This window comes from Bos indicus x Bos taurus, chromosome 28 (assembly GCF_003369695.1).
Source record: "Bos indicus x Bos taurus breed Angus x Brahman F1 hybrid chromosome 28, Bos_hybrid_MaternalHap_v2.0, whole genome shotgun sequence".
In the NCBI taxonomy this organism is placed as follows: Eukaryota; Metazoa; Chordata; class Mammalia; order Artiodactyla; family Bovidae; genus Bos; species Bos indicus x Bos taurus.
In genome coordinates, this window is record NC_040103.1 from 32,275,262 (window position 1) to 32,301,758 (window position 26,497).

Below are 26,497 nucleotides of genomic sequence, written 5' to 3' on the forward strand. Positions count from 1 at the left end.
ATACAGAGTGAAGTAAGCCAGAAAGAAAAACACCAATACAGTATGCTAACGCATATATATGGAAATTAGAAAGATGGTAACGACAACCCTGTATGCGAGACAGCAAAAGAGACACAGATGTATAGAACAGTCTTTTGGACTCTGTGGGAGAGGGAGGGAGGGGATGATTTGGGAGAATGGCATTAAAACATGTATAATATCATATAAGAAACGAATCGCCAATCCAGGTTCGATGCAGATTACAGGAAGCTTGGGGCTGGTGCACTGGGATGACCCAGAGGGGTGGTATGGGGAGGGAGGTGGGAGGGGGGTTCAGGATGGGGAACACGTGTACACCCATGGTGGATTCATGTTGATGTATGGCAAAACCAATACAATATCGTAAAGTAAAAAAATAATAATAATTAAAAAATTAAATTTAAAAAAATTCACTCAAATTTACTTTTTGTCTAACATCATTCCCATAGTCTAAAATATAAAATACACAGCAAGTAATAAATCATTAGTAAAAAAAAGTGAGAAATGTGTATTAAATTAATATATAACATAACCACATCTACTTAAGAATATATTCCAATATCAAATGGCAAAGTTCAACATGCAAAACTTCAACTACTTTTGCACCAACCTAATATATTTGCAAAGAGTTGACTCATTGGAAAAGACTCTGATGCTGGGGGGGGTTGGGGGCAGGAGGAGAAGGGGACGACAGAGGATGAGATGGCTGGATGGCATCACTGACTCGATGGACGTGAGTCTAAGTGAACTCTGGGAGTTGGTGATGGACAGGGAGGCCTGGCGTGCTGCAATTCATGGGGTCGCAAAGAGTCGGACATGACTGAGCGACTGAACTGAACTGAAGCGAATATATTTGTATGTAAAATTAAGAGTGATTTGCTTTTTCATTTTATGTGTTTGTGTATCGCCTTCCTTCTGCCACTATGTTGTCGTGTCCATGGGCTGAGACTTTATCCTCCACTATATCACCATCTGTGAGAACACTTACTGACACACAGTAGGAGCTCAGTGAATAATTGTGTGATGGAAGAAGCATGGCTCAGTAATTGCTAATAGCCTTTATTAGTCAGGCATATTATAATGCAAATTAAACGTGAACCTTTTACATTTTTGTGAAGATACGATGGAAGGAAGGAAGGAAAGAAGGGATTATGTTGGTCTAGTATCTAATCAAAGTTTAAATTTGCTTGTTAAGTCTTTTTTTAATCCAGTGCAGTGGTTCTCAAGAATAACCTCCAAGGTCAGCAGCATCAGCACGGCCGCTGCTGCTGCTGCTGAGTCACTTCAGTTGTGTCCCACTCTGTGCGACCCGATAGACGGCAGCCCACCAGGCTCCCCCATCCCTGGGATTCTGCAGGCAAGAACACTGGAGTGGGTTGCCATTTCCTTCTCCAGTGTGTGAAAGTGAAAAGTGAAAGTGAAGTCCCTCAGTTGTGCCGACTCTAGCGACCCCATGGACCACAGCCTACCAGGCTCCTCTGTCCATGAGATTTTCTAGGCAAGAGCACTGGAGTGGGGTGCCATTGCCTTCTCTGTCAGCACAGGTAGGAAACTTATCAGAAATGAGAACACTGGAGCCCTCACCCAGACCCACTAAATGAGAAGCTATGTGGGCAGCCCCAGTGGATCTGCAACAAGCGGTCCAGGTGATTCTGAAACCAAAGAATCAGTGATCTAGAACATACCTCCCACCCTTCCTGGTTTTCATGACATTTAGTTTTTTTTAAAAGCCTGGGTCAGTTTCATCGTAGAATGTCCCACATTCCAGATTTTTATGATTGCTCTCTCATATTTGGTTCAGGTTTAACATTCTGGCAAGTATGGGACTATTTCATCATGTTGAGAAGCACATGATATTTAGCCATCTTTTTTGTAGTAAATGCTAAGATTGATCATTCGTGAACATGGTTATCACAATATTAATGTAATGTAAAGGTATACGTTCCCCTTTCTAATGAATAAGTAACCTAAATAGTGGCAATTCAACGCTGTGTGAGTATTTTCTTCCTTGAAAAACTTTCACCCAGTAGTTATCACATCAGTTGATAATTTTTGCCTGAATCACTACGCTGGAGTATGGTGATTTTTCTAATTTTGCTTTCTTTCTGCATTAAACAGTTGATGTTCTTTAAATAAGAGCTTTCTGTGTTTTCTTGCATTTATTTCTTTATGTGTTTAAGTATCACTATGAATTTAAATTTTTTAAAATTCAATGTGGCAAGTTAATTCCTATAATTATTCTCTTTGATATGAAAATAGTGCCAAATTGGGTCAGAGTGAGCCTCTTCAAGCCACTGACTCTCTTCTTCCCTGCATTCTGGAGCTAGATGTTCCAGGCTGCCTGTACATTTCCTGCCCACAAACTGAAGAAACCCTGGTTATTGGTAGAAAATACTTTTGGAAACCAGTATCCAGATGCTAGATATCCTACTTAAATATGTGCACACATGCATTCATACATGTATAATTTTTAATTATGATTTCTTATAAGTACCCCAAATTTAAATTCATGGAGTCACCTTCATCTTCATCTTCTTTCTCTTCATTTCCTTCTTCTTCTCCTCCTACCTCTGTCTTCCTCCACCCCTTCCCTGCTCTCTCTCCCCTCCTTCCTCCTTCTTGCTTCTCCTCTTCCTTCTTCCTCTCCTCCTTTTAACTTCAAAGGCAGTGGCATTGCCTCTCTATGATTGTTATTCCATATCTCCCTCTTTGACCACAGCCTTTAAAATTTCTCCCTTGAAGGACTCACATGATTAGACTGAGCCCACCCAGAAAGAACAGGCTGTCTAAATCCTGGGTCTGTGTCTTTAACCACTTCTACAAAGTCCCTTTTGCCACGTAAGGTACGTATTCACAGGTTCTGGGGTTCTTAGCATGTGGACACCTCGGGGACCATTTTATGTGCTCTACATCTTCTCTCTCTCTCTGTTTTGTTTCCCTTCTCTCACAGTGAAGACTCTGACTTACAACCACTTCAATATATTTGCACATTTTCTCTATCCTACAGAATAACTTGAGAATTGTATCAACACTAACACTAATGACAATAAGCTGCAAAGTAACGCTCAAGCTTTCTTTTCAGTTTTGTTAGTGATGGTGCTATGCTCGGCTACCTCTCACTCAAATGTACAGTTGAAGGACTGTCAGTTTGGTATATGCTGCTAAGTCACTTCAGTCGTGTTCGACTCTGTGCGACCCTGTAGACGGCAGCCCATCAGGCTCCCCCGTCCCTGGGATTCTCCAGGCAAGAACACTGGAGTGGGTTGCCATTTCCTTCTCCAGTGTGTGAAAATGAAAAGTGAAAGTGAAGTTACTCAGTCATGTCCGACTCTTCACAACCCCATGGACTGCAGCCTATCAGGCTCCTCCATCCATGGGATTTTCCAGGCAAGAGTACGGGAGTGGGGTGCCATTGCCTTCTCCGAGTTTGGTATATGGTTAGGTTCATTTCTGTTTGTACCCAGTTTTAAGGTTTGTTTTTTACCATCTTTTTAAAAATCTATTCATTTATTTTTAGCTGTTCTGGTTCCTCATTGCTGTGCTGGCTTTCTCTAGTTGCAGCAAGCAGGGGCTACTTTCTGGGTGTGGACGCAGGCTTCTTTTACTGTGGATTCTCTTGTTGCCGGGCATGGGCTCTGGGGCTCACGGGCTTCAGTAGCTGTAGCATGTGGGCAGCTTATAGTCATGGGGCACAGGCTTAGCTGCTCCACAGCATGTGGGATCTTCCAGGACCAAGGATCGAACCTGTGTCTCCTTCTTTGGCAGGCAGATTTTTGCCATTGAGTCACCAGGAAGCCCCTTCCCATCCTTCTTGATTTATTATATTTTTGAATAATCAAAATACATAAATTTAAAGGGAGGTATATCCAGAGGAGTCCCCTCCCAATATCCTTCCCCTACTGTTACCCATCCACCACATACATCATTCTTGGTAGTCTATGGTTTATGCTTTCCATGTTTCTTTTTGCAAAACACGTATGAAGATGTGTGTTTATTTTTTCATCTTATTTTATTCCTTTCCTACCTAAAAGTCCATGTACATTTTCACTCCTTGCATTTTCACTTAGCCCTGTGTACTGAATCTGTTCTGTACCTGTATGTGCCCAGCAGTATATCCTGGGAGTCACTCACCATCACATGGTCATAGAAAATTTGAAAGGAGTAATAATTAAGCTTTTCAGTATGCCTCTGTATTGTTTAACTTATAACAAATATAATATTTGTGACTTAATGTGCCTAAAAAGAGAAATATATACATAGAAAATGCCCTTTTTTAATGCCTTCTGCTTACTCACCTCATCACTGATCTTTTTTCTTCTTGTTTGTATAACATTTTGTCGATAACGTTATTATGGCAAATTTTATTGCAATTATCTGACAAGTTATCTGCCTTTCTGGCCTGTTAGTTGCTCAAATGTAAAAACCTCTCCCATTTCTTTCTTTCTTTTTTTTTTTTTCTTCCATTTTGGCTTTCATTCATTGTCCCTGGCATATAGGGCTTCCCTGCTTACCCATACAGCCTGAAATTCTGTTAGAGATTTATTCAGTTGGTCTATTTTTTAGTATGTGTATTTTTTAAGTAAAATATTTTGTCTGAAGTTATGAATCTCATTTCATTGTCAACTTCTGCCATCCTAATGTGAATTAGTTGGCAGAGAACTAGTTGTTTCTTAGAAACAGTGTAAAAAAAATGATGTGTACAGGTTTCTGAGAGAGGATAGTTATGTTTTGATAAAGGAATTAAAGCCCCCATAAAGGCAAGAGGGTATATGACATTCATGCATATGCTAGGAGGGAAGGAGACATACCAAGGAAACAAAAAGAGGGAAATGTAAAAAAATTCTATACCTGTGTTAACTATGTGAGCCATGCACAGGATAGCCAATATGCTTAGATGAAAATAGACATTATATTCACTGGGACAGAAACAGCCTTTATAGAGAATTTTCTCCAGATGCTGAAAGGCTGAGGCCCAGAAGTTGCCGCGTTGCACAGGACAACTGCCACCACCCAGCAACTAGAAGCTGACCTTTGGATTCCGCCACACTGGCAAGAGCTGATATGCCCTTTCTCATGCTTCCAGAGGATACTTGGGGAACCAGAGACCCCCGCTTCCCTGAGTGTCCTGAGCCACCTCTCATCTTTGAGCTCATCAAAATTGGGCTGCCAACCTCAAGACTAAACGTACTACATCTCCATCCTTCCTGAGCTCCTTCAGTCAGGTCCTCTGGATTTGTGGAGGTGCATAGTTCAGCCTCAGAGCTTTGTTTAAATTTCAAATCAATAAAGAAAAGTGAGCCAGTAAGAAGCACAGTATTAAGTACCATCCATATGAAGAGGTATCCCCTCTACCACATTTCTGTTGAAATCCTGAGAAATGTGAAGAGGCTGGAGCAAAATGAAAACAGACTAAAAATTATGTCAGAGACCAAAATACAGTAAGGGAACGGAACCTTTGGCAGTTAATCAGGAATCGCTTGACTTTGAGTTCTGATGTGGTGTAACGATGTCAACATATTCACACCAACACACACACCACGTGCACACACAACACACTTGTGTGTGAGATACAAACAAAAACGACCCACACATATAATTCTCAGCCAGACATACAGAGCATGCATATAACAGTGTATTTACAAGTACCATGTGCCCACGTGTAATTTTCACGCACATAAAACACACAGGTGTGCATACATACATACATGTGACTTGGTTCTTAACTGGTTACTATAAAGATGTAACCCTTCCATCTGCCACCTTATCCATACATTTTTATTTTGATGAAAAAAAATAGCAGCAGAAGGGAGAAAATCTCTCCATCAGAAAATTTAGAGGGAAGAGATTCCCAAGACATTGTCATGTATTTCTGGTTATTTTTGGTGGTTAAGAGAATTATTTGAAAACAAAGAAACCTTTCACAAAGCCTCTAAAATACAAAAGATTTAATAACATTTACATCTGTGTATCAGCCATGTCTGTAATGCGAGTCATGAATAACACATAAACCAGAGCACGGAGAGAACAGAAGTGCTCACACATCATTTAAAATCCAACCCACCCCATCGTCGGTGGAATCAAATACACAGCAGGAGCAGTTCCAGTTGACACACACACAATATAGTCATTGAAAATGAAAACATATTAATTATGTTCCTAAGGTTAGGAGAGAACAGGCAGGATCCACTACCTGTTCAACTCTGTTGAAATTCTGTACTGAAATGTACATCATGAGTTGCTTCCTTATTTTTCTTAAGAAATTACAGAATGAGGGTTTGTGTGTATTTGTCTTGTTTTATTGTTTATTTGAAATCTGCACTTGGGGCTCTGTCCTGCCTCCTTGCTGTGCTGAAAATGGTGAAGGAGTTAGCGTAAGAAGATAGATCCTTGTTGCACTGAGTAACTTGCAAAAAAGGAATTCATTGTTGAGCAACAGTATTGTAAAATGATACCTGCATAATTCTAGGTGGTTTATATGGAAGGCCATGCTGCTGGAGAATAGCTGTCTGTTACCAAAACCTAGAGCACATCACATAGCAACATGTTTGAAACACAGGGAAATCCTTTCATTCCAATTTGGAGAACGCTCCGGAGCCCGAATTTGGAACTGCACCTTTCCGGATCAGTTTACCTGGCTCCTGTGAATTTCTAGGGATCTCCTAGACTCTCTTGTAAACTATGAGATCCTTACATTCTGCCGCTTAAAAGCCTTTGGGGCCATGATTCAGAAGGCCTTGTAGAGGGACATGATTTTTGTTGGGTGTTCACATTTGGTATTTGTTTATACTTATTCTCCCAGTGTTTACTTCCAAGAGTCAAGAGAATATTCAAATAATGTAAATTTTAAATCAGTACTTTAGTTGGCTGGCTTTTTTTTCCCGAAGTATAGTTAATTTACAGTACTGTGTTAATTACTGCTGTACAGCAAAGTGATTCAGTTATACATACATATGCATTCTTTTTATGTATTCCTATCCATTATGATTTATCACAGGCTATTCAGTACAGCTCTCTGTGCTCTAGAGTAGACCTTATTTATCCATCCTGCATTATTCCTGGCTTTTGTTCCCATGTTTGTCTAGCAAACCTTTCCTCCTCTGGTTGCTCTTTCACTTTCTATCTCTGGGCCACCGTCTGTCAGTGCCAGACCATCTCTTGTGGGACCTGAAGAACTTAAGATGAGCTCTACAAATGTCAGGGAACCCCTTCCTCTTTTACTTTGTATCTTGTTTCAGAGGGAATTTTCAAGCATCTCATAGCCTTTGCTGCAGCAAAAGGTTAATAGTTCTCTCTTTTTTATGTACTATAAATGGTCAATTTCTAAGGACAGTGTTTCAGGGCGAGTTGAGTGTAATTGCTAAATAATATAGTCATTCTCATTTTGAATGAGTAATCCTTTCATTCCCAATGGTTCTACCTGTATGTGTGTATGTGTGAGTATACAGACGGGCATGGGTGAGACTTCCTCTGGGGGGAAGCCACAGCCATTCCATAGGAGTTTGCACATTTAAGCATGTGGATTTTAAATGTTGTGCCACATCCTGGGCCTCTTAGGCGCTGCAGATTATGTATAATAGATGACCTGCATTTACAGAGATGTGTGCTATACAGATGTAAATGTTATTATAGCTTTTATATTTTATGTTCTTGTTGAAAGATCATTTTGTCTTTGAATAATATGGCTGTTCAATTTTTTTTGGAGGGGAGGGGGTTATCTTTAAAAGAGAATATGAAATGGATATTGCACATCATATATTTCTTAAAAGTAATTTGGAATTTTAGGGTCTGGGATTGGGGCTGACTGATACACTGCCATGATGAGATATAACCCCTGGAAAATAACAGCACCAGCACATGCCTGCATCTGTCCAATCTCATAATTCACTTTCACATTGGATTATGGATGTCTGTGCTCAGTGAGTCTATCTTCCCTTTAGGTATTATTTCAGCCCTTTGAGATAATAAGGAAAGTTTAATTGCGTTGTTAATTGATTTTTTGCACAACATTATTACCTTGATTGATTGCAGAGTTGATGAAAATGTTAGACACAGGCAGCGTGGAGTATCAGCCCGGGAAGGAGTGGGAGCCTTGTGGAGAATAGATAACCTTGATGTTAAGAGCTATATCCTTCAGATATGTCTTCCCTTGACATATTGATGGCCCTTGAAAAGGGAAAAGCTGATTGTATGCAGAATGCAATCATTAAACCCACTTCAGCTTGCTGTTGATTAATTTGTTTTTTCCTGAAGGATCTAGTTATAGGGAAGGCCTCACTTGTACCAATAGAAGCCATTTTCTAGGCTCTAGCCTGTATACTTAACCCTCTGGGTGCAGAGGAATAATGAGGCTGGCATGGCCAATACAGGAAGATGGTCTCAGGATGTGTACAGGGTGGACTTGACCCTCACAGACATCCTCACCCTCAGCAGCACGACTCTTTTCCCCAGCACAGTGCTTATTTCCACTGAATACCAATTCTTTCAAAATGCCAAGGTCAGGCAGCCTTTTATTGAGACCTGGGAGTAGGATGAAATGGGAGCTTTGGATGCCCAGGGAGGCTTACTAACCAGGATTCCAGTGGTTTCTGGAGAGGACATGGCACTTAAGAGTTGTGTTGCACATTAGATAAAACCTTGCATAAATTTGCTCCAGTGACTGGAGGATTTGGTTTCTTATTGGGGTGTGTGTGTGTGTGTGTGTGTGTGTGTGTGGGAGGGATTTGTATGTAGAAAGATACAAAGGGATTTTTTGAATCAATCTGTTATATTTTCAGTTACTCCTCTCTCTGGCCTTATATAACTCTTACCAAGAAATGTCTATTGAAAGCTGTCATGGTAACTATAGTTCAGAGCCGTCCTGATGGTACCAAAAAATCAGGTTGGTTGGTTGATTGATCCATTGGACTCCTGCCCTGTTTCCCTCTCCCAAACTCACCCCACTTCATCCATGGCTGCCCGGTCCCAGACAGAGAGTGAAGCTTCATGGGGAAAGGAGTCATCTTGGCCAGCTACAGGACAGAAGCTTGTAGGTGTGTAGTGATTCTAGAGAGCCCCCATCTTCTAAGGAGAACATCAGAGTCCCCCTTCTCTCCCCACCCCTACTACTACACATCTGGAGCATTCTGACTTCTTTTTCCATCTTCTTCCCTTTGTGGCTGTCCCGATATGCATTTAAAGCAAATTTTAATGGTATAGAATTGTTGGAGACCTACCAGTAATTACATTATCTTCCTGGGGTCCTGAGCCCCCCAGGAGAGATCACATGGGCTTCAGGACAGAAGAGAGACAGCTCACGGGTCTCCCAGAGCCACGGTGTAGTCTGTAGATGGAATTCACACCATGGTCCAAAGCACAGTTACTCCCCAGTCCACCACATACCCCCTCCATTCAGAGCCTTTCTTCTGCTGAACTAATGACTAGCACTCAGGGAGTCTAATATCCACAGAGTCTGGGCCCTCAATTACTGTAATGGCTTATAATGAGATTTTGGCCAAGTAGCAGGTAGCAGGTTATTACTTCCTGCTCAGCGTGGGCAATGTCTACGCTGTTAATTTGTGTTGCTGAATGTGGCTCAGAGTTGGGCATCAAACTGTCAGAGCCAGATGTATTCTATTAGGTGGAAGGCTCACAGTAGCCCATGGGCAATTTTTTTTTCCAATATGGAGGCATGTTAACTCACCACAGGGTGAATCCTGATAAACTCAAGCCAGCCAAATAAAAGGGGTAATATTCTAAGCCATCAAAGTAGTATGTTCCAGAGACAGATAACACCTGGTACCACCCACTGGCAGCAATGTCTGTCTAACCCAGGCCGTTCCATTGATAGGCAAAAAGTATACCCCTCTTAATATTGATAGAGAGACTCTGGGGCCTTCATTAAGATTTAATGAGCCTGACTCTAATGAATACCCTTATAATATGCTCTCCTATTGTTTACTTTGTCTTTATTTTGGGCAAAAAAAATGTACACGAGGTTCATATTGCTCTTATAAACTGCATCCTGCTATTAATTTTTACTTAAACTATAGTTTCTTTGGCATTAGCATATATATATATGCATATATGTGCTTTTTTTCAAAGCACGTTAGAAGAGGAGGAGTTGAAGATTAGGAAGTAATGAAAACCATTTTGACATTTTGCAGTGAGAATTGCTAGTGCCCAAGAATTATGCTGTGCTCTCTGCAATGACATACTTCTGGTTATTTTTTTGTACTGGAAACTTGTTTCTGTTAGATCATATATCAGCGGATTCCTTTTGTTTTCTTTTTGGAGAGAGAAATTCAGAGTGTCCTGGAATTAGGAAAGATTATGGTAATATCAGCACAGAAAAAGTTTGTTTGGATTCTAATGAAGGGCAGATGGAGGCTGGACTAACGGGCCCAAGAAGGAAGGTCTTTTCCTCAATTCTTGCAGTTTGAATTATGACAAACTCAGTTGTTATTGGGTCTGCTTAATTTTATTTGAGAGGTTCTTTTTGCAGCTTGAAGAATGAAAAAAAAAAAGCAACTTGTCTTTATTTTCAATGGCTCTCTTGAGAAATTTTAGCCTGAAGAACCAGACAGAACTGTGGATGTTTTCCCCTCTTTTGATGTGAGCTTTCTAATAGGAACAGACCTGAAACCCAAAAGCAAATTTCTGCTTGAGAGCGAAGCCAAAATTCCCATTCAAACTCTGCAGGGGGACCCCCGCTGCTCACATTTGTTCATATAAGATTCTGTCATTTTAGAGAAAAGCTAAAGACTTTCTGGGAAATTTTTTCTGCAAGTTTTTTTTTTTCCTTATGCTTCATAAATTATGGTCTGTAGATTCAGTTCCAATCTACTTATCCAAAAAACTCTTTTCTTCTGTTAATGTAATCTGCACATCACTTAAATTTAAACTTTCATGTTTTTCACTTTGTATTAAAGTGCTGTAGCAGTCTTCTATTATTATTATTTTAGGTAAGGTTTGTTTTTAGACTGTTGTTAGGAAGACAGTAAAACCTCCATTTGCTAAAACTCGATACACTAGATTTTTATCTTGGAATTTGAGTGGTCTTGATTCTACAAGAAGAAAAGCTAATGTTAAAGGTTTTACTTTTTTAAAGGGGCAGGGGAGGGCCCTTTTAGGTTGCCCTAGAACTTTGTTTCTCAAAGTGTGGTTCCCTAATCTGTAGCATCACTGCCACCTGGGAACTAGCAAAGTTGCAAATTCTTGGCTCCAGCTCAGACCCACTAAACCAGAAACTTTGAGGTGGGGCTCAACAATCTGTTTCAACAAGCCTTCCAGGTAACCTGGGCTCCAGGGAAAGTTGGAGAATTGCTGTTCTGGGGGAAAGCCATGCAGTTCCTCTACCTGCCCATGTCTAGGAGTGTGTATCAAACTCTGGGGTTCAGAAGTATCCTGAGATCCTTTCACCCATTCCACAATAACTAGCTATCTGTTGAGTATCTCAGGAAGCAAGGATGAAAAACTCTCATCTCTGCCATTGGGGAGTTCCTGTACAAAAAGAGGTCTTACGACCTTGAGAAATGTTCACTGAACAGTCGTCCCATCCTAGTGAAACCTCTGAACTGTATTATCCTCACTACAAATCCTCATGGGTGGCCATCATGAGGTACCTAGTAAAGTACCTACATACATATATATATATATATATATATATATATATATATATATATATAGTAAAGTAAACCATGAGGTACCTAGTAAAGACAGGTACTCAAAAACTCAAAAAAGGTTTCCAGTGAAACATGAGTTAATAAGATAATTTAATTAATTAACTGGAACTCAGCATTTCCCGAGTGGCAAGTCAATCCCATGACTGTTATATTAGGAAAGTCTGAGGGAAGGAAGCGTGAGAGCCATTTTATTTTTGCTTCACTGACCATTTGAGTAGACTCTCAGCTCACATGCAGAACCACACCTGTACTCCACTTTCCTCTAATCCAGTAGATTCAACCTTTGTTTACTCCCTTTTTCTGGTGGAATCCACTCACTTATTTGAATTCTAAAAAGTTATCTTTTAAAATACCAGCTCTTTGAAAAATAATGATATGTTCAAGATCCCTGGAAACCCATGAATACCTCATTTCTCCTCAAGGGAGGTGGTCATTTGTTGCTCTGGGCATGAAAATAATCACTGGCCCGTGTGCCAGAGGCCAGTGATGGGGGAACTACATGATGATCAAACAGAAGCTGGAATAAGTTTTATTTTTACTTGAGTCATTTCTACCTCTTTTTTACTATTTTTTCGTTCATTTTTGTTGGAGTATAGTTGATTTACAATGTTGTGTTAATTTCAGGTGTGCAACCAAGTGATGCAGTTATGCATATACATGCATCTACTCTTTCTTTTTCAGATTCTTTTCCCACATAGGTTATTACAGAATACTGAGTAGAGTTGTCTACCTATACAGTAGGTCCTTATTAGTTATCTATTTTATGCGTAGTGGTGTGTGTGTGTTAATCCCAGTCTCCTACATTTGTCTACATCTCTTTTCTGATTAACCCGGGCAGATACTCTAAGAAGGAAGACCACCTTTGGGTGGAAGGCAGCCAGGATTTGCATGGATGGAGCACACATGCTTTTTGTATGTTTTATTGACCCAGTTTTTCTTTAATTTTTATGTTTTTCACTTTTTTTTTCTTTTTTTGCTATCAAATGATGATTAGTAACTCCATGCCATTGAATGGCTTATTTCCTTGTAGACTTCCCTGATAAAAACAAACTTTTTCTAAGAAGTATGGGAATCTATCTCTGTTTACCTTTGCATGTTTCTTTACATTTATACAGGTGATATGCAAATATCCCCAAACCCTGAGCCTAGAAGACTAATTAGAGCAATTGATGGTAAAGAAAATTAGTCCCTGAAATCCAGACCAGAGGCATCTGAAAGGAGGGGTGAGCAGTGGGGGGTGTCTGGTAACCCCATTCTCAGGAAACGTTGAGCACAGATTGAACAAACATGACGTATTGATCATTACAGAACCTATAATTGGCGACCAAAAGCCCAGTGTGACTTTAATGGCCCTCCCTGAATCGTTGCCATCAGTTATTTATTTAATTTTTTTAGAAAGAAAGCAGCTGTTTTTCCTAAATTCATGCTGCCCTCTAGTGGCCACACTCCCAACCTCACGTAAAAGGTGGAAAAGATGAATGTGGAAATCATGGTAGGGATGACAGAGGTGATAACGGGGTGAAAAAAATTTTTTTTTCCTTTTCTGTCTCCTATCTGAAAGATTTCTGAGTTCTTTAGTCAAAAACTTAATAAATAAAAATGAAGCCATACCACGTGACCACTGTCCATTTTGACTGACAGCCTGGCTGGTGGGCTGTCCATCAGCGAGGAGCGCAGAGGGATCTTCATGAGTCCGAACTCATTTGCATCCCATCTTGGTGTACACTTGGAATGCAGCCCATCTCAGATCCATTAAACCCTACTTAGAATGGGGAGGTGGGGAGAGGGGAACACAGACCAAACTGGCTTTAAGGATTCAAGTTTCCCTGGTGGAAAAGTAGGTATGAATTAGGTTGTGGATCTTTGACATTCTTCTATCCTAAGGGCAGTGTCCTATAATTCAGAGGGATTTGTACTGGAAAGATAGCATTGCTGGGACTTTGGCAGTTCAGTAGTGAGGAATCTGCATTCCCGCTGCAGTGGGGCATGGGTTCGATCTCTGGTCGGGGATCTGAGATCCTACAAGCAGGCAAGAAAGATAGCATTGCAGTTGTATGATGTCCGACCTGGTAGTGTGACCTTGGGGAAGCCCCTTAGAACCTCCTCTTGGTCCTTTACTGAAAATGAAGATCTTTAAATTCTGTCTCAGTGAGAATTCTTCAATACCTTTACAGAAATACTTTCAAAGAAAAATTTCCTATTCTATGTTCGAGCTTACTAGAAAGCACAGCAAAATAATCAAGTATCATAGGAGTGAATGAGTGAATCATTGTTTAGGAAGTCAGAGTGAAAACCGTTTCTGGCTTTATTCTTAACTGGCACACACACAAAAATATATGTAACCTGAAAAGAAAACTCCAAATTTGGGTTGCTAAGAAGATTTAGCAACGGTGGGTTATTGGTTGTTACTTTTTGTTTTTGGTTTGGTTTGAGTCGGTTTTCTGAAGAGGGGATGTTATGGGAGCATGGAAATATTTACTGTGGCATTTGATCTCTGATATTTACATGTTCCTCATTGATTGAAATATAGCATGTATTGAGGTCAGAGCCAAGCATATTACCGATGTTCAAACAAGGGAGCAAGGGAGCCCACACTCAGACCTGGGATACCTTCCCATCCATCTCTGCCTACGCACACGACCCCCAATACAAAATAATTTAAAGAGCATTGACATCTGAGGAAAAGCATGTTGACTGTTTCCCTTCCAGGATTCACATCATGGAAACATGCACTGCCAGATAACTTTTAAATCTGTCAGCTTCGTGTTTCCTCAATGTGGAGAGGACACTGAATGGTCTGGTCAGGTCTGGGAGGGGCTGCAGCATCTGCAACCAGAGCACAGGGCCCGGGGGCTCACAGTGAGACTGCGGATCTGGGTACCAGGGATCCACTCAGAGGTGCCCCTGTCTCTCGGACTTGCCCCCGCTTTCATGTTTCCCACTAACAGGTTATTTGAGGGAGAAACTGGCCCTGCATCTTTTTTAATCCTCTCCTTCCTCCTTCTCTTCTAAAATGACAAGCCTCATTTCAGCTGCCCTGGGAGCCCGAGTGCATTTTCCACAGGCTCTGGCCTGTCACATGTCAACTTGTCTGCCTGCTCACGTGACTGTTCCTGCAGCCTCCTCAGGCTGGCAGGGGGTAGGGGGCGCAGGGGGGGGGGGGGGCAGGGCGGGCACCAGCTTCTCAGCCTTGCATTCCTCTCACCTTCAGTAGCGATTTTGCCGAGATACTTTCCCTGCTGACTGGTTTCCTTCCCCAGCTTTTTTCTTCCTTACAAACACACGGGTGAGACTTGACAAGGCCCAACATTTGTCTAAGGAGGCTATATAATCTGTTCTCTCTCAGGAGAAAGTTTAACCTTCCTTCAGGCCTCACTGGCGCGGGCTGAGCACGGTGGCCAAGTGTCCTTTCCTCAAAGGGAGACGGTGCCCAGCATTTGTGCCAGCTTTCTTTCAGTATAATGTATCCAAATGTATCCAAACCCTTGACGAGGTGACCCCTACTGTGGTTTTTTGGATGGCATTTGGTAAGAAGCAGTGTATTATAACCCCACGATGTAGATCCTCTTGTGCATCCAGAGTACTTACATATGTCCTGTGTACTCTTTGTGCTAAAAATAAATACAAACTGCCATTACTTAATCCAGAATATACTGACAGCAACTAAGCTGCACATAATGCAATTTATTATGGATGAAAAAGTGACCAAAGATTTATATCTTGTCGGCATATTGAAAACTGCACAAATTCATGGAAAGGAATTAGCCTTTGTAGCAATAATGAAAACAAAATCAAATTGAAGTGAACTAAAATGACACACAATAAAATGTGTTGTCTAAACTTCAGCAGAGGACTTAATTCTTCCTGTCACAATTTACATCTGCAAAATTTTACTCAAGGAAATGTAACCTTGTGAAAATCAATGACTTAAAGAGATTTAGAAGGTATAACCAGTAAAATTTGATATTTGCCAAAAGCTGGTGGAGGAATTTCACCGTAATGTAAAAAATTACATGGAAAAGAATTAATCCCCTTTGAAAATAATTTCAATAAAAGAAAAATGAAAATGTTAAAAATAGAATATGGCTTGACTTTGAATTTAAAAATTAAATTAAATTGATGAAATATAGTTTTCTCTGAATAATTAATGTTTTCTGAAAGAAAAAGTACCAGGCTAGTTTGTGTTATATTCATAAGCCTTCAGCCAAAGCACCCTGGGGGTCAAAATGGCAGAATTCAGAGGTCCACCATGGCAAAATATCAGGGTTAGCAGAGCAGGGTGAGAATATCCCTCCTGGGGTTGTTTTATATAATAAAGGAGAAGAGAGTAAAAAAGTGCACTCATTCAAGAGACTAGACAACCTCCCTTGAGCAGCGCTGTTTGAGGCGGTCACTTCAGAACTTAGCAAGGATGGCATGCCCACCAGTCCATGGAGAGGACAGCAGGAGCTCTTATACACCTTTTGGAGTTTAGCAAGTGATGCATCACCATGGCACCCTGTTCCAGCAAAGACGCAGATTATAAGCTGAGACTCTTGCCTGAAATCATGCTCAGCTAGTTTGGGAGGAAGTCTCACTTAGTCTTCTCTCCCTTTCCATGGGTCAGGTGGAGAGCCTTTCCCCGTTTTATTTCCAACCTAAGGCTTCCCAGATGGGTCTGCAAATGAAGGGAAAATATGCTCCCCACGGACAGTAGACTTTGTCCTTCCTGCTTCCCCTAAAACTGCTCCTAAGCAACCCCTTCTCTTAAGACCATTTTAAAATCTCTCTTCTTTTTGTTTTCTTTAAAAATCTCTTCTTTGTTCTTAAGTAGCTTATGCTGAAGGAGGCTGTTGTACTTGGAGCCTGCAGTTCTGCAAGCTCTGCTAAATCCTGTGTGATGTCCACAGTGGAGCTGATAGTCCATCACACAGGCTGACCTCGGAGTATTGCTCCAGCCACTTCTCAAGACCATAAAGCATGGCTGTTTATCCCTTCTAGTTCCCGGTTTACTTAGGACCTGCATTTAACAAAGGCCGAGGAATGCGCTTTCTGGGGAATGTCCTTTCCCCTGTACGATGTTTACAGCTCTTAAGGCTGGATGATAATGTGCCTTCAGTCCACTGAACTCTCTCCAACCAGACGTCCTGATTGCTTTGTTTTTGTGGGAGGAAAGTGTTGAGCATAAAAACAACATCAGTGTTGAGGAATTGAGGCTGTTGCCTTCTGTTTCTTTGCAAATATTTAATCTGTGTATATTTTTAAAACATTTCAGATGCCTGTCATCTTAACGAAGGTTAAAGTATGAGTGTTTAACAACTGAAATTCCTCACTTTATGGATTCTGTTTAAATTGTGTACAGATAATTTGAATGGTATTAAATTTATCTATTCAAATATTTATTGAACACCTCCTTAGTACCAAGTACTGTTTGAAGCACTGGGTATTAGAAATTGAGGAGGAGGGATTATTGTAGAGGCGACATGTTCACACTATGTATAATGTCACACAGAACCTTCCATGATGAACCAGAAAGACTCTGCAAATATTCTTTCCATCTCTGGGCCCACCCACGTCTTCACAATATCATCATCACTCTTTAGAGGCCACAAACAGTCTGGTTCCTTGCTTTACCCGTACAGATGGGAGAACAGGAGTTGAATGAGGAGTCCTCTGTCCCTTGCTTATTTTGTAACAGTAATTATAAGGTGCTAGTGATCACAAACAGATTACAATCTGTTTGTCATTACACAGTTACACTTACATACATTTGTGATAATAGCATTTAAAGCAATGACTACCCAAACTAACGTTATTAGTGATAATAAAATCTATATTTTCTCCATGTTACAAAGATGAATTTATTGGTCCAGCTGGTATTCCATCATCAGATGAGTTTTGGTATGAGGAAAGTATTATTCTTTCACAGCTAAAATATAAATGGTAGACCATTTACTCTGATATTTAGTCTTCAGTTCTGTTGACCATAGAGTTAGGAGACTCGAGCTATGTCAAAGCTAGGGAGACATGAGCTAATTAGTGGTGAGCATGTCCCAGCTCTGGGTATGAAATGCAGGTTGCAAGAAAGTGAGTGGAAATTCTTTCCTTGGGTGTTTGGAGGTCCAGCAGAGCTCCCTTTTATGTATTATGGGAAAATGGGCTGGATGGGTTTCAAGAGCTGACTTGGTCCAAATCAAATTTTGATTAACTAACCGTTGGCTCTGTCTCCTACATCAGGCAGTGTGGTACCTGGCATCCTTATCTTCATAAGGGAAACATTCAGAAATGCTGAATCATCTATTTCACAAGCAAGGTGGAACTCTGGGATATCTGGCCCCTTGCCTTCATCTTACAAGTGGGAAAACCAGCCCAGTGAGGGAACATATGTGGGTATGTGTCCTCAGCTGTTAGGGGCCAAACTGGCTTTAAATACAGGTCTTTCCCCACCTCCCCTTACTAAATAGATGGTAAGACAAGGCCATATGGGATGTCAGCAAGTCCTGGGGTGTTTGCTGGCCTCTGCAAGGGTATCCAAAGCTGTCCTTTCCAGGACACTTAGAGTTTTCCTCAGTCCTATCTGACCATGGCCACACTGGTGCAGCCAAGAAAAGATGCTGAATCCCAACCCCCAGGCAGCCCCAAGGTCATAACCTAACCTGCATAATTAGAACACCCATCCCAGTGTGGGGGTGGGGGACATTTTAAAGATAAAGGACCTCTTTAAAATAGATTTCCCCTGACATATTGTTTCCAGAGCTAAAGTTTTAAGAGCTTACAGTGATGGCAGAGCTGGCTACTTAAGAAAAATCAGATTGTCCCATTTGGTAGGAGAAGATTCCCAAGGGGACAGGGCACTGTCAGGGCTCCCCAAAAGAAACCCCCATGCAGACTACACGTCAGCCTGATTCGCAGCGAGCCTGCTTCACTTATTATGGGCAAAGCCAGATATTTTAATTAAAAACACTGCATACACCATTAAATGTGTTGTTCCCCATCTAGTCCCAAGACATTTAGAGTTTGAAGAGATACAAACAAGTGAATGCATTGCAGATGTACACAGAGACCACCGCCTGCCGAGTCACCACCAGCGGGTTCCCGAATTCCAACCTCGGAGCGCCTCCCCATCAAAGCGTTCTTTCCAAGCAAACTGTTTCCTCCACAGTTTTCACAGTTTATGGCAGTTGCCATTGATGGAAAAGGAAGGCTGGGGGAGAACAAGAGAGAGGAAAACACACCGTCACCGTGTCCCTTCATTTATGAACAGATCCTATTAGGTCACAAATAACCTTCATGACAAATGAAGTCTTAGGGCTGGCTTCCCGCCCCCCGCTCCATGTTAATGCTATTTACTTATTTATTTATTAAGCATGAAAGTCCTCTTTGGGGGCAGGGTTATCCATTCCCAGCTGTGAGCTCAGGTCAGCGGAGGCTACCACTTGGTCAATTTAAGCAGTCGTTGGCGGTTCAAGTTCAGAAATCTCATCTGACTTTAACTGTCGCTAGCTGCACCACCTTTCTCCCCAGGGGAGCAGCAGCAGCTGGATTTCATTGTCGGGCTGCCAGGCTGTCCCTGCGCCTTCCTGGAGGAGCCCGCAGACTGAAGGCCTTCCTTTCCAGATTTTATTCAAGGTGACAGCTCCTCGCACCTTGGCGCTCTGACCACCTCAAGTAGCCAGGATATCAGGGGGTATGAGTGTGGTCCTCCTGCAGAGTCCAAATTTAGATTGACTGAGGTCATCCTCGGGCCTCATGACCCCAGTGCTCTAATGGAACAGGGCTGCTAGGAACTTGGCCGTGGTAGCAAGTTTCGTAATGATGTCTGGGGAGAAACGCTGTGCAGGAGCAGGCGAAGAAGACCCCAAGTGCTGGAGAGTGATGTCAGCTTTTGTTAGAGCAGCAGACAGTGTTAGAATATCCTTGGCATAATATGGCTCTGGTATCTCTGTCAGCATCTCTGTTTTCTGTCACCGCACACAATCCTGGGCCTGTCTCGAGCCCTGACAGTGTCTTTTCAGATCAGGTTATGCCAGCCCGGAGACTGGCTCTGCTCCCCACCACACAGCCCCTTTGTTTGAAGTCGGCCCTCTTGTCATTAATGCACTTGATGTCTATTTAAATCTGAGGGTGAGCGCGGTATCTGTTTTCCCGTCAAGAGATCATTGACAATATTAATACCTCATGTCCTTGCCTCATTTTCCAAGCTCTGACACTTTGCCACAGTCTCCTGCATTCATCAAACAGCCCTTTCTCACTGGGGTGTCTATAAACCTTCTCACTTTCAGGCCCACAGGAACAGGGCAGGCCTTAAAAAGGACTTTTATCAGTGCCGACCAGAATAGAAGGGCAGGGTTGCACATGCCTCAGAACACACTCCCTCCCTCCACATTACAGCCCACGTTCAGGAATATCCAGCCTGTTTCTAGAAGGGCAGTTGCTATCCAGGTTCTCTATAGGCAAGGTCTGCAGTTGAAGTTTGCCATGGAGAGAGTGCAGAGAGAAGAAATTCAATCCCCAATGTGCTGGAGAGTTTCCTGCAGTAAATGCACCCACTGATGGTGTGTGTGTGTGTGTGTGTGTGTGTTCACGTGTATATGTGTGTGTCTGTATCTGCCTTTCGTTCCTTCACTCAAGAGAAAGACTATGTTCTTTATAACATCTGACAGCCCTATTCATTTCTTTTTATAAAAATTCTTGCTGTCCTGGTGCTGTAGAGAGAAATTAACATCCTGTAGCCTCATCCTTCCACATTCTTGAGGATTCCTTGGAATCAGTTATGTTTAAGGAAGCCCCTTGTGGATTTTCAAAGACTTTTGAGACACTCCCAACCCAGGCCTGTAGTGGGTGCTGTTCCAGGACTGCAGCCTCAAGAGCTATATGCCCACAGACCTGTCCTGGCTCTGATGACCATGTTAGCACAATTCCAAGTGTTGTGTAATTCAGCACACTAAAGGGAACAGCTCAGTGTCAACAGCCGAAAGAATAATTTAGGCCCCAAGAAGGGTCTCAGGGAGGTTTCATCCAACCTCAGTGTTTCCAGGGACCAGACCAATACTGGAAAGCAGAACTTGGGGCCTGGGGGCCAAGGAGAAACAAAGCATGGCCAAGGTGAGGAGTGGTCCACAGTGGGCTTTCTCAGGGGACCCTGGCAGGAAACAGAGGTGATGACAGCCAGCCCAAGGCCCATTCTGAGGCCATGAAATGATGTCATCCTCTCTCGATTGCAAACTTGCAGAGATTCTGTGACCCCAGCAGTTCTCCATGTTATCCCAAGTCATCCAAACCAAGGAACATCTGCCTTGTCTTTAAAAGTTTCTAAGTCATTTTTAATCCATGTTGAAGAATACGGTCTATAGTTCTGTAGTGGAGAAATATCTCCTGTACAGTGACCCAAGTATTCACCACGTAGGACTTCTGATGTGAAGAACCTGCTTGATTTTCAAGTGCTAATTTATCCATGATGAATAGTAGATGGTGATTGTTAGTTTTACACTATCAAAATAATAGGGAAAAACATGTATATAGGTAACTGTTTTTACAGACAGATTTGTATTTCATGAATTTATGTGTTATGGACACATTTTTTTTTCTGGTTATGCACATTTCAGAGACTCAAGTACTATTAGTAATAAGATAACTCCATGAAACTGAGTTTTAATTTAGTTTTTCTAAAATTAGAAGGAAAGAAACCAAAGGTGGCAAAAATCAAATTGTTGTTATGAATACTTTCACACAAAAAACTTGTGTTTTCTTAATAATCCTTCAAAGCTTTCAAAAGAACTATGGCAAGTGATTTCTTATGGGTATTTAGGGTAAACGATGAGTTGATTGAAAGGTTTGACCTTATTCTAGGGGCATCATTTAAAGTCCTCTTATAATCTCTGTGAAAGACAGAAAAGCTGTATATGGAGCCAGAAAATTATTTAAAATAAAACTGAAGATGAAAATCAAGTGCATTCCAACCTGAGAGTATAGTTCAGGACCCCTGTAAGAAGAAACCATTTACTGGCAGAGACACTGTTACTTTCCATGGGGCGTTTGCGAATGCCATCCTTCCTTAATCATCCATTATGTACTTGATGTCTGCTGCGATTTGGAAGGTTCTGCCTGGATATTAACAAAATTGATTCATGATAAAGGATTTGAAATTCCACATTCTGGAAGGATTGTTTTATATCTTTTGTTTGGGCTGAGCCCATCTTTTAATTCTTAATTTTCCATTTTTAGAAAGTCTACTAAAGGAACTTGGAGAGAGAATGAGGGTTTTGCTTTGTTTTGAGAAGTAATTGGCCAAACTAGAAAATTCTTTAAAATGTGAGCGACAAATCATTCAGGAAAAATATTCTTCCTAGGAGCCTGTGCTCTGCTGACATTTCATTTGAATGTCAACTCTGAGGACGAGGAAGTAGGGTCCTTCCCTTTGGGGGCTTAATCCGTTTGCCACCGCCCATGGGCTTTGTGATTATATTTGTGCCACGCAGCACCAGTGTTTTCTTGCTATAATACTTGTGCCGCCAGGAATAATTGTGTATCTTTTAATTTGCAGGTGTCCTGGGGAAGTGCCGCTATGTTTACTACGGGAAAAACTCAGAGGGCAACAGGTTCATCCGTGACGACCAGCTCTGAAAGGCAAGTTCTCTGTGCCTTAGCCAGTGACATGAGAGTGAGAAAAAAAAAGGAAAAATAAAGGAAAAGCTAAATGAAAAGATAATGGCCTACAACCCTTCTCTGTAGGAAAGCTATGACTTCAGCTTTTGGTACCTTCTGCTGACTTGGCCAGGCCTGTCAGGATCATCCTTCTGCCTTAGACTGAGTGGTCACAGAGAGATTGACATGATTGCCCTTAAGCAGGTCTCATCCACTAGGGTGACAGACAGTGGTGGCGAAGCACCAGGGCTGACAGGATGAACACCATGATAGATTGCCTGGCCCCTCCACTACTCACAGGGGAGCAGAGGTCACACCTGGGGCCTCCCTGAGCATGCTCAGTGGTTGTCGTCAAGTGCGAGAGACTGTGTCTTCAGCTTGCCTATTGAGCAGAGATCCTTCTGATACCATTGTGCTGTGGGTTAATTTTTAGTGACAGAGTCAGTTTAGAGGAAGCCTCCTTTCTGTTATTTCCCTTAAATCTTAATCTTTGGTATTCTGCATAGTCCCCTCCCACCCCATCCTCATCATCCTTTAGCATATTTATCACGGGCAATTCATTTCAGTTTGCAGTTTTTTGGAGAACAGAAGAGGTGAGTTCTTAGCCATGTTGTATTTTTATGATGAGCTTTGTGCTCTTACAATTTGTTGTTTGGAGTAAATTGCTGTCACTAAACCTTGACTTTGAAAGCATGGATTTTACCATGTTTTGTTCATTTCTAAATCCTCTTCTTCCCCTGAATACTAGGCAGTGTCAGGCATCTTTCCCAACACTGGGTTCTATCCGGGGACTCTTATTTATTTATTTTTAACCACATACCCTCCCAGCTACGTCTATGGCCATATGTGTATTTGGAGCTGGCTTACTCCTTTGGGTGCTATATAAAGGTAGTGAAGTGATAAAAGATAGAGCAATAGGTCAGGAAGTTAAAAAGGAAAGTGGAGACTGTAGAAAACACTCACGAGACCAAACAGTTTAATAAAAGGCACAAACCCTTTGAATTTAATTTCTCAGAATCTCTCAGAAATGAAATCCCACAGCTTGTGAGATGGTCTTTGTATATCTTTGTTTATATTCCAGTCCTAATGTTACAAGGAAAATGAGCATGATCATGCTGGTTGGATGGCTGTAATTCCATGTAATATACTGGTACACCAGTAAAGGATGTTTGAAAGGCTATTTGCTCTTGACACAGTAGCATTTATGTTTATTTTGATTTAGACCAAGTGTTCATTGTCCAGGGTCTCCCAGTATTCGGTTAGTTTAAGGACAACAAAACATAAATAAGACTTATTCCTAGTTATGGATACCAAAAGACTAGAGAGCTGCTATGGTAAAAGTCTTTAAGTCTCAGAACCCCTGAGACACCCAAGAAGAGCCCGCTTTCTCTGTTCAAGTCCATTTCCATGGCCTCTGGCCTACTGAGTGAACACAGTCCCTGAATGACTTGCGCTGGGGTTGGCAGGAGTCCCTCTTGTAGATTACACACAACATTCGGTAATCAGTTATTGAGACAAATTTAGATCAAAATCCTTAGGGCCATTAATAATTAGAGAATATTAAATGTTTGGCTTTATCTTTCAAATCCATTAATAACCAGCGTCAAGTATCTTTACTCTTTTTGAAACAGCATTGAAATAATGCTTTAAGTGAGCTGTATTCAGCCCCACCCTGGTTCTTTGTTTAAAAGCACCAGCACGTGTTTCGTCCATGGCATATTACGGGCAGCCGGAGTCCTGTGCAAGGGCAGCTAGACTAGTCCAATGTCACATCCAATCTTGTGGCACATATATCCTTGTCTTTATAAAAGGCTTTAACCCTGCCTCAAACAATAAAAAAGCACTTGTGAACTGACCACAGAATTTTTCCATCTTTATTTTTCTTACTTGTTTACTTTTCTTAATGTCAGAACCATTTGTATCATGCGCAGGAATGTCTCCCTCAATGCGAGCTTTGGAGGCAAAAAATATTTTTGGAGCGAGTTATGGACCACATTGTTTCCCTCTCTTTGGGTTGTTTATTTTCTTCCAAAATGGTGTAATAACTTTCATTGAGATTAGCTTTAATTATAATTTACGTAAAGGCCTTAAAACAGTATATTCATCTTAATGATAGAATTATAGTGAGTTCTGTTTCTCTTAAAGAGGGATAATGATAACGAATTAGTGTTGGGTTGTTTACAGTTCCACTGTTTGTTAAGGAAGATTTGCTGTGCTTGAGCGAGATTTTGGTCTGAATTGGCAGAGAGGAGAGCGATGCGGCATGCTTAGCTTAAATCCCTAGGAATTTCCCAAACCTTGTTTTTCAAAGTAGAGAATTAGAAGGTAATAAATTTAGTCCAAGCTCAGACATACTTTATACCCCCTTTCGCCGCTTGGTCTTTCTACTTTTGACCCTGTTCCACTGAGTTTCTTCTTCGGGATTGTGGAGCCGGGTAGCCCTGTGTCCTTCCAGAACACCCATCTGACTTGAGAGTCCCTGCAGTAAAGGCCATCCTGGAGTCCTCTGTCGCCTCAGCAAAGGCAGGGCGGACTGTCTCTTTCCTAAGTAATGTAATTTTATAGAACAATTTGTTCCTTGGGGAATAATGTTTTTGATTGCAGGGAATCCTATTAAAAGTACAACTATTACAATCATTTGCTTTTACTTTTACCAGCCTTGCTCATAAACCCTCCATCTGTTCGTTGCTTTAAATAGAGGAACATTATAAGAGATTATCACTCGATCAAGCTGCACGTCTGAATGCTGTGCATTTTCACATATTCATGTGTGCTGAGGAATACAAGAAAGCAAACCACAGATTCGGGATAAAAGGATTTTCATTTTCTGTTTGTTTGTTTTGTGTGTGTGTGTGTGTTTTCCAGCAGGGATGTATCTTGCACATTTTCAAGGGAAAATGTCTTTCTTGTTGCTTCTAAGAAGTAACCTGGCTGTCTTTTCTTGTCTTTGTTAATAGGCAGATCAAAAGCAATCCACAGGGCTCTTTACATCAAAACAATGAGTGTTTGGTAGTTGTTCGTCATAAGAGCAGCCTAAGTCAGATGTGCATTGCTGTCTAATGCCCAGGGTGGACAACACAGAGTCCACTGAGACCCCTCTCTGCTGCCCATACAGCACAGCTGATCCAATGTGACATTCACCATCTGCTTTTCCTAATTCTCTTTCCAAGAAGAAGCCTTTGCTGCAGAAGGCTGTGAGTATGACTTGACTCTGGCCTCTATAACTTGTCTAAATACCATGCTGTAAACTACCATGGCTAAGACCTAGAAAGGGGAAGAACACTGGAGGGGCCCGAGACATGCTGGTTACTTGTTTGTGTGACGGACCATCAGCCTTTGATGAAGCAGTGTGTTATTTCTAGTACATCAGCAAATACTTAGAGGATCTGAAGAACATCCAAAGACAGTCACCTCTCTGAAATGATTATCTTGCTACAAATTTACCTGAAAATTTCTAGCAGTTGTAGTTCTCCTTTGGGTAATTATAATCCTGAATGTTAAGTTGCCACTTTATGAGTGAAGTAGGTAGTGTTATTTGTACATATTAATGTGTTAGCACATGCTGTTTTTTTCTAGAGTAGCATGGAATGTGGCAGTCTAGGACAAGGGAGTTTTCCTAAGAAAGAAGAGAAGATTCTAAGTTTGGAATATGTCTAGGGATGAGTGGCTAAAGTAAGAATGATGTAAGTGGTAATACATGGGATCATGCCAAAGGAGAGCTTGAAGCAGAGCCTGGTGCAGAATTAACGTGTGAACTCTTAGTGGATATGGATATAGGGTGCTGAGGGAATAAGGAAAAGAAAGGGAAAAGACAGTTGATGCCAATTAGAAAATTTGCTGATGTTCAGCACTAAAGTGGTGTTGAGCAGTTTTTTCTCATCAAAATGTAATCATCTTTGATCTGAGACATTTATATATGTTGGATCAGTTCAATTCAGTTCAGTTGCTCAGTCGTGTCTGACTCTTTGCTACCCCATGAACCGCAGCACGCCAGGCCTTCCTGTCCATCACCAACTCCCAGAGTTCACCCAAACTCATGTCCATTGAGTTGGTGATGCCATCCAACCATCTCATCCTCAGTCGTCCCCTTTTCCTCCTGCCCTCAATCTTTCCCAGCATCAAGGTCTTTTCAGATGAGTCAGCTCTTTGCATCAGGTGGCCAAAGTATTGGAGTTTCAGCTTCAACATCAGTCCTT

At 41.5% G+C, this 26,497-nt stretch overlaps 1 protein-coding gene across 2 annotated transcripts in view; it reads left to right on the plus strand.

The window, feature by feature from the left end:
- Positions 1-26,270, plus strand: part of LRMDA (leucine rich melanocyte differentiation associated) — a 1,159,904-nt gene extending 1,133,634 nt beyond the window's left edge. The window contains exon 6 of one of the 2 annotated variants that reach the window (XM_027530746.1): positions 22,201-26,270. In XM_027530746.1, coding sequence (XP_027386547.1) covers positions 22,201-22,341 — 141 coding nt within the window. In that variant the 3' untranslated portion in view covers positions 22,342-26,270. The remainder of the gene's footprint in view (positions 1-22,200) is intronic. The other variant, XM_027530745.1, reaches the window with a different exon arrangement.
- The last annotated feature ends 227 nt before the right edge of the window (positions 26,271-26,497 follow it).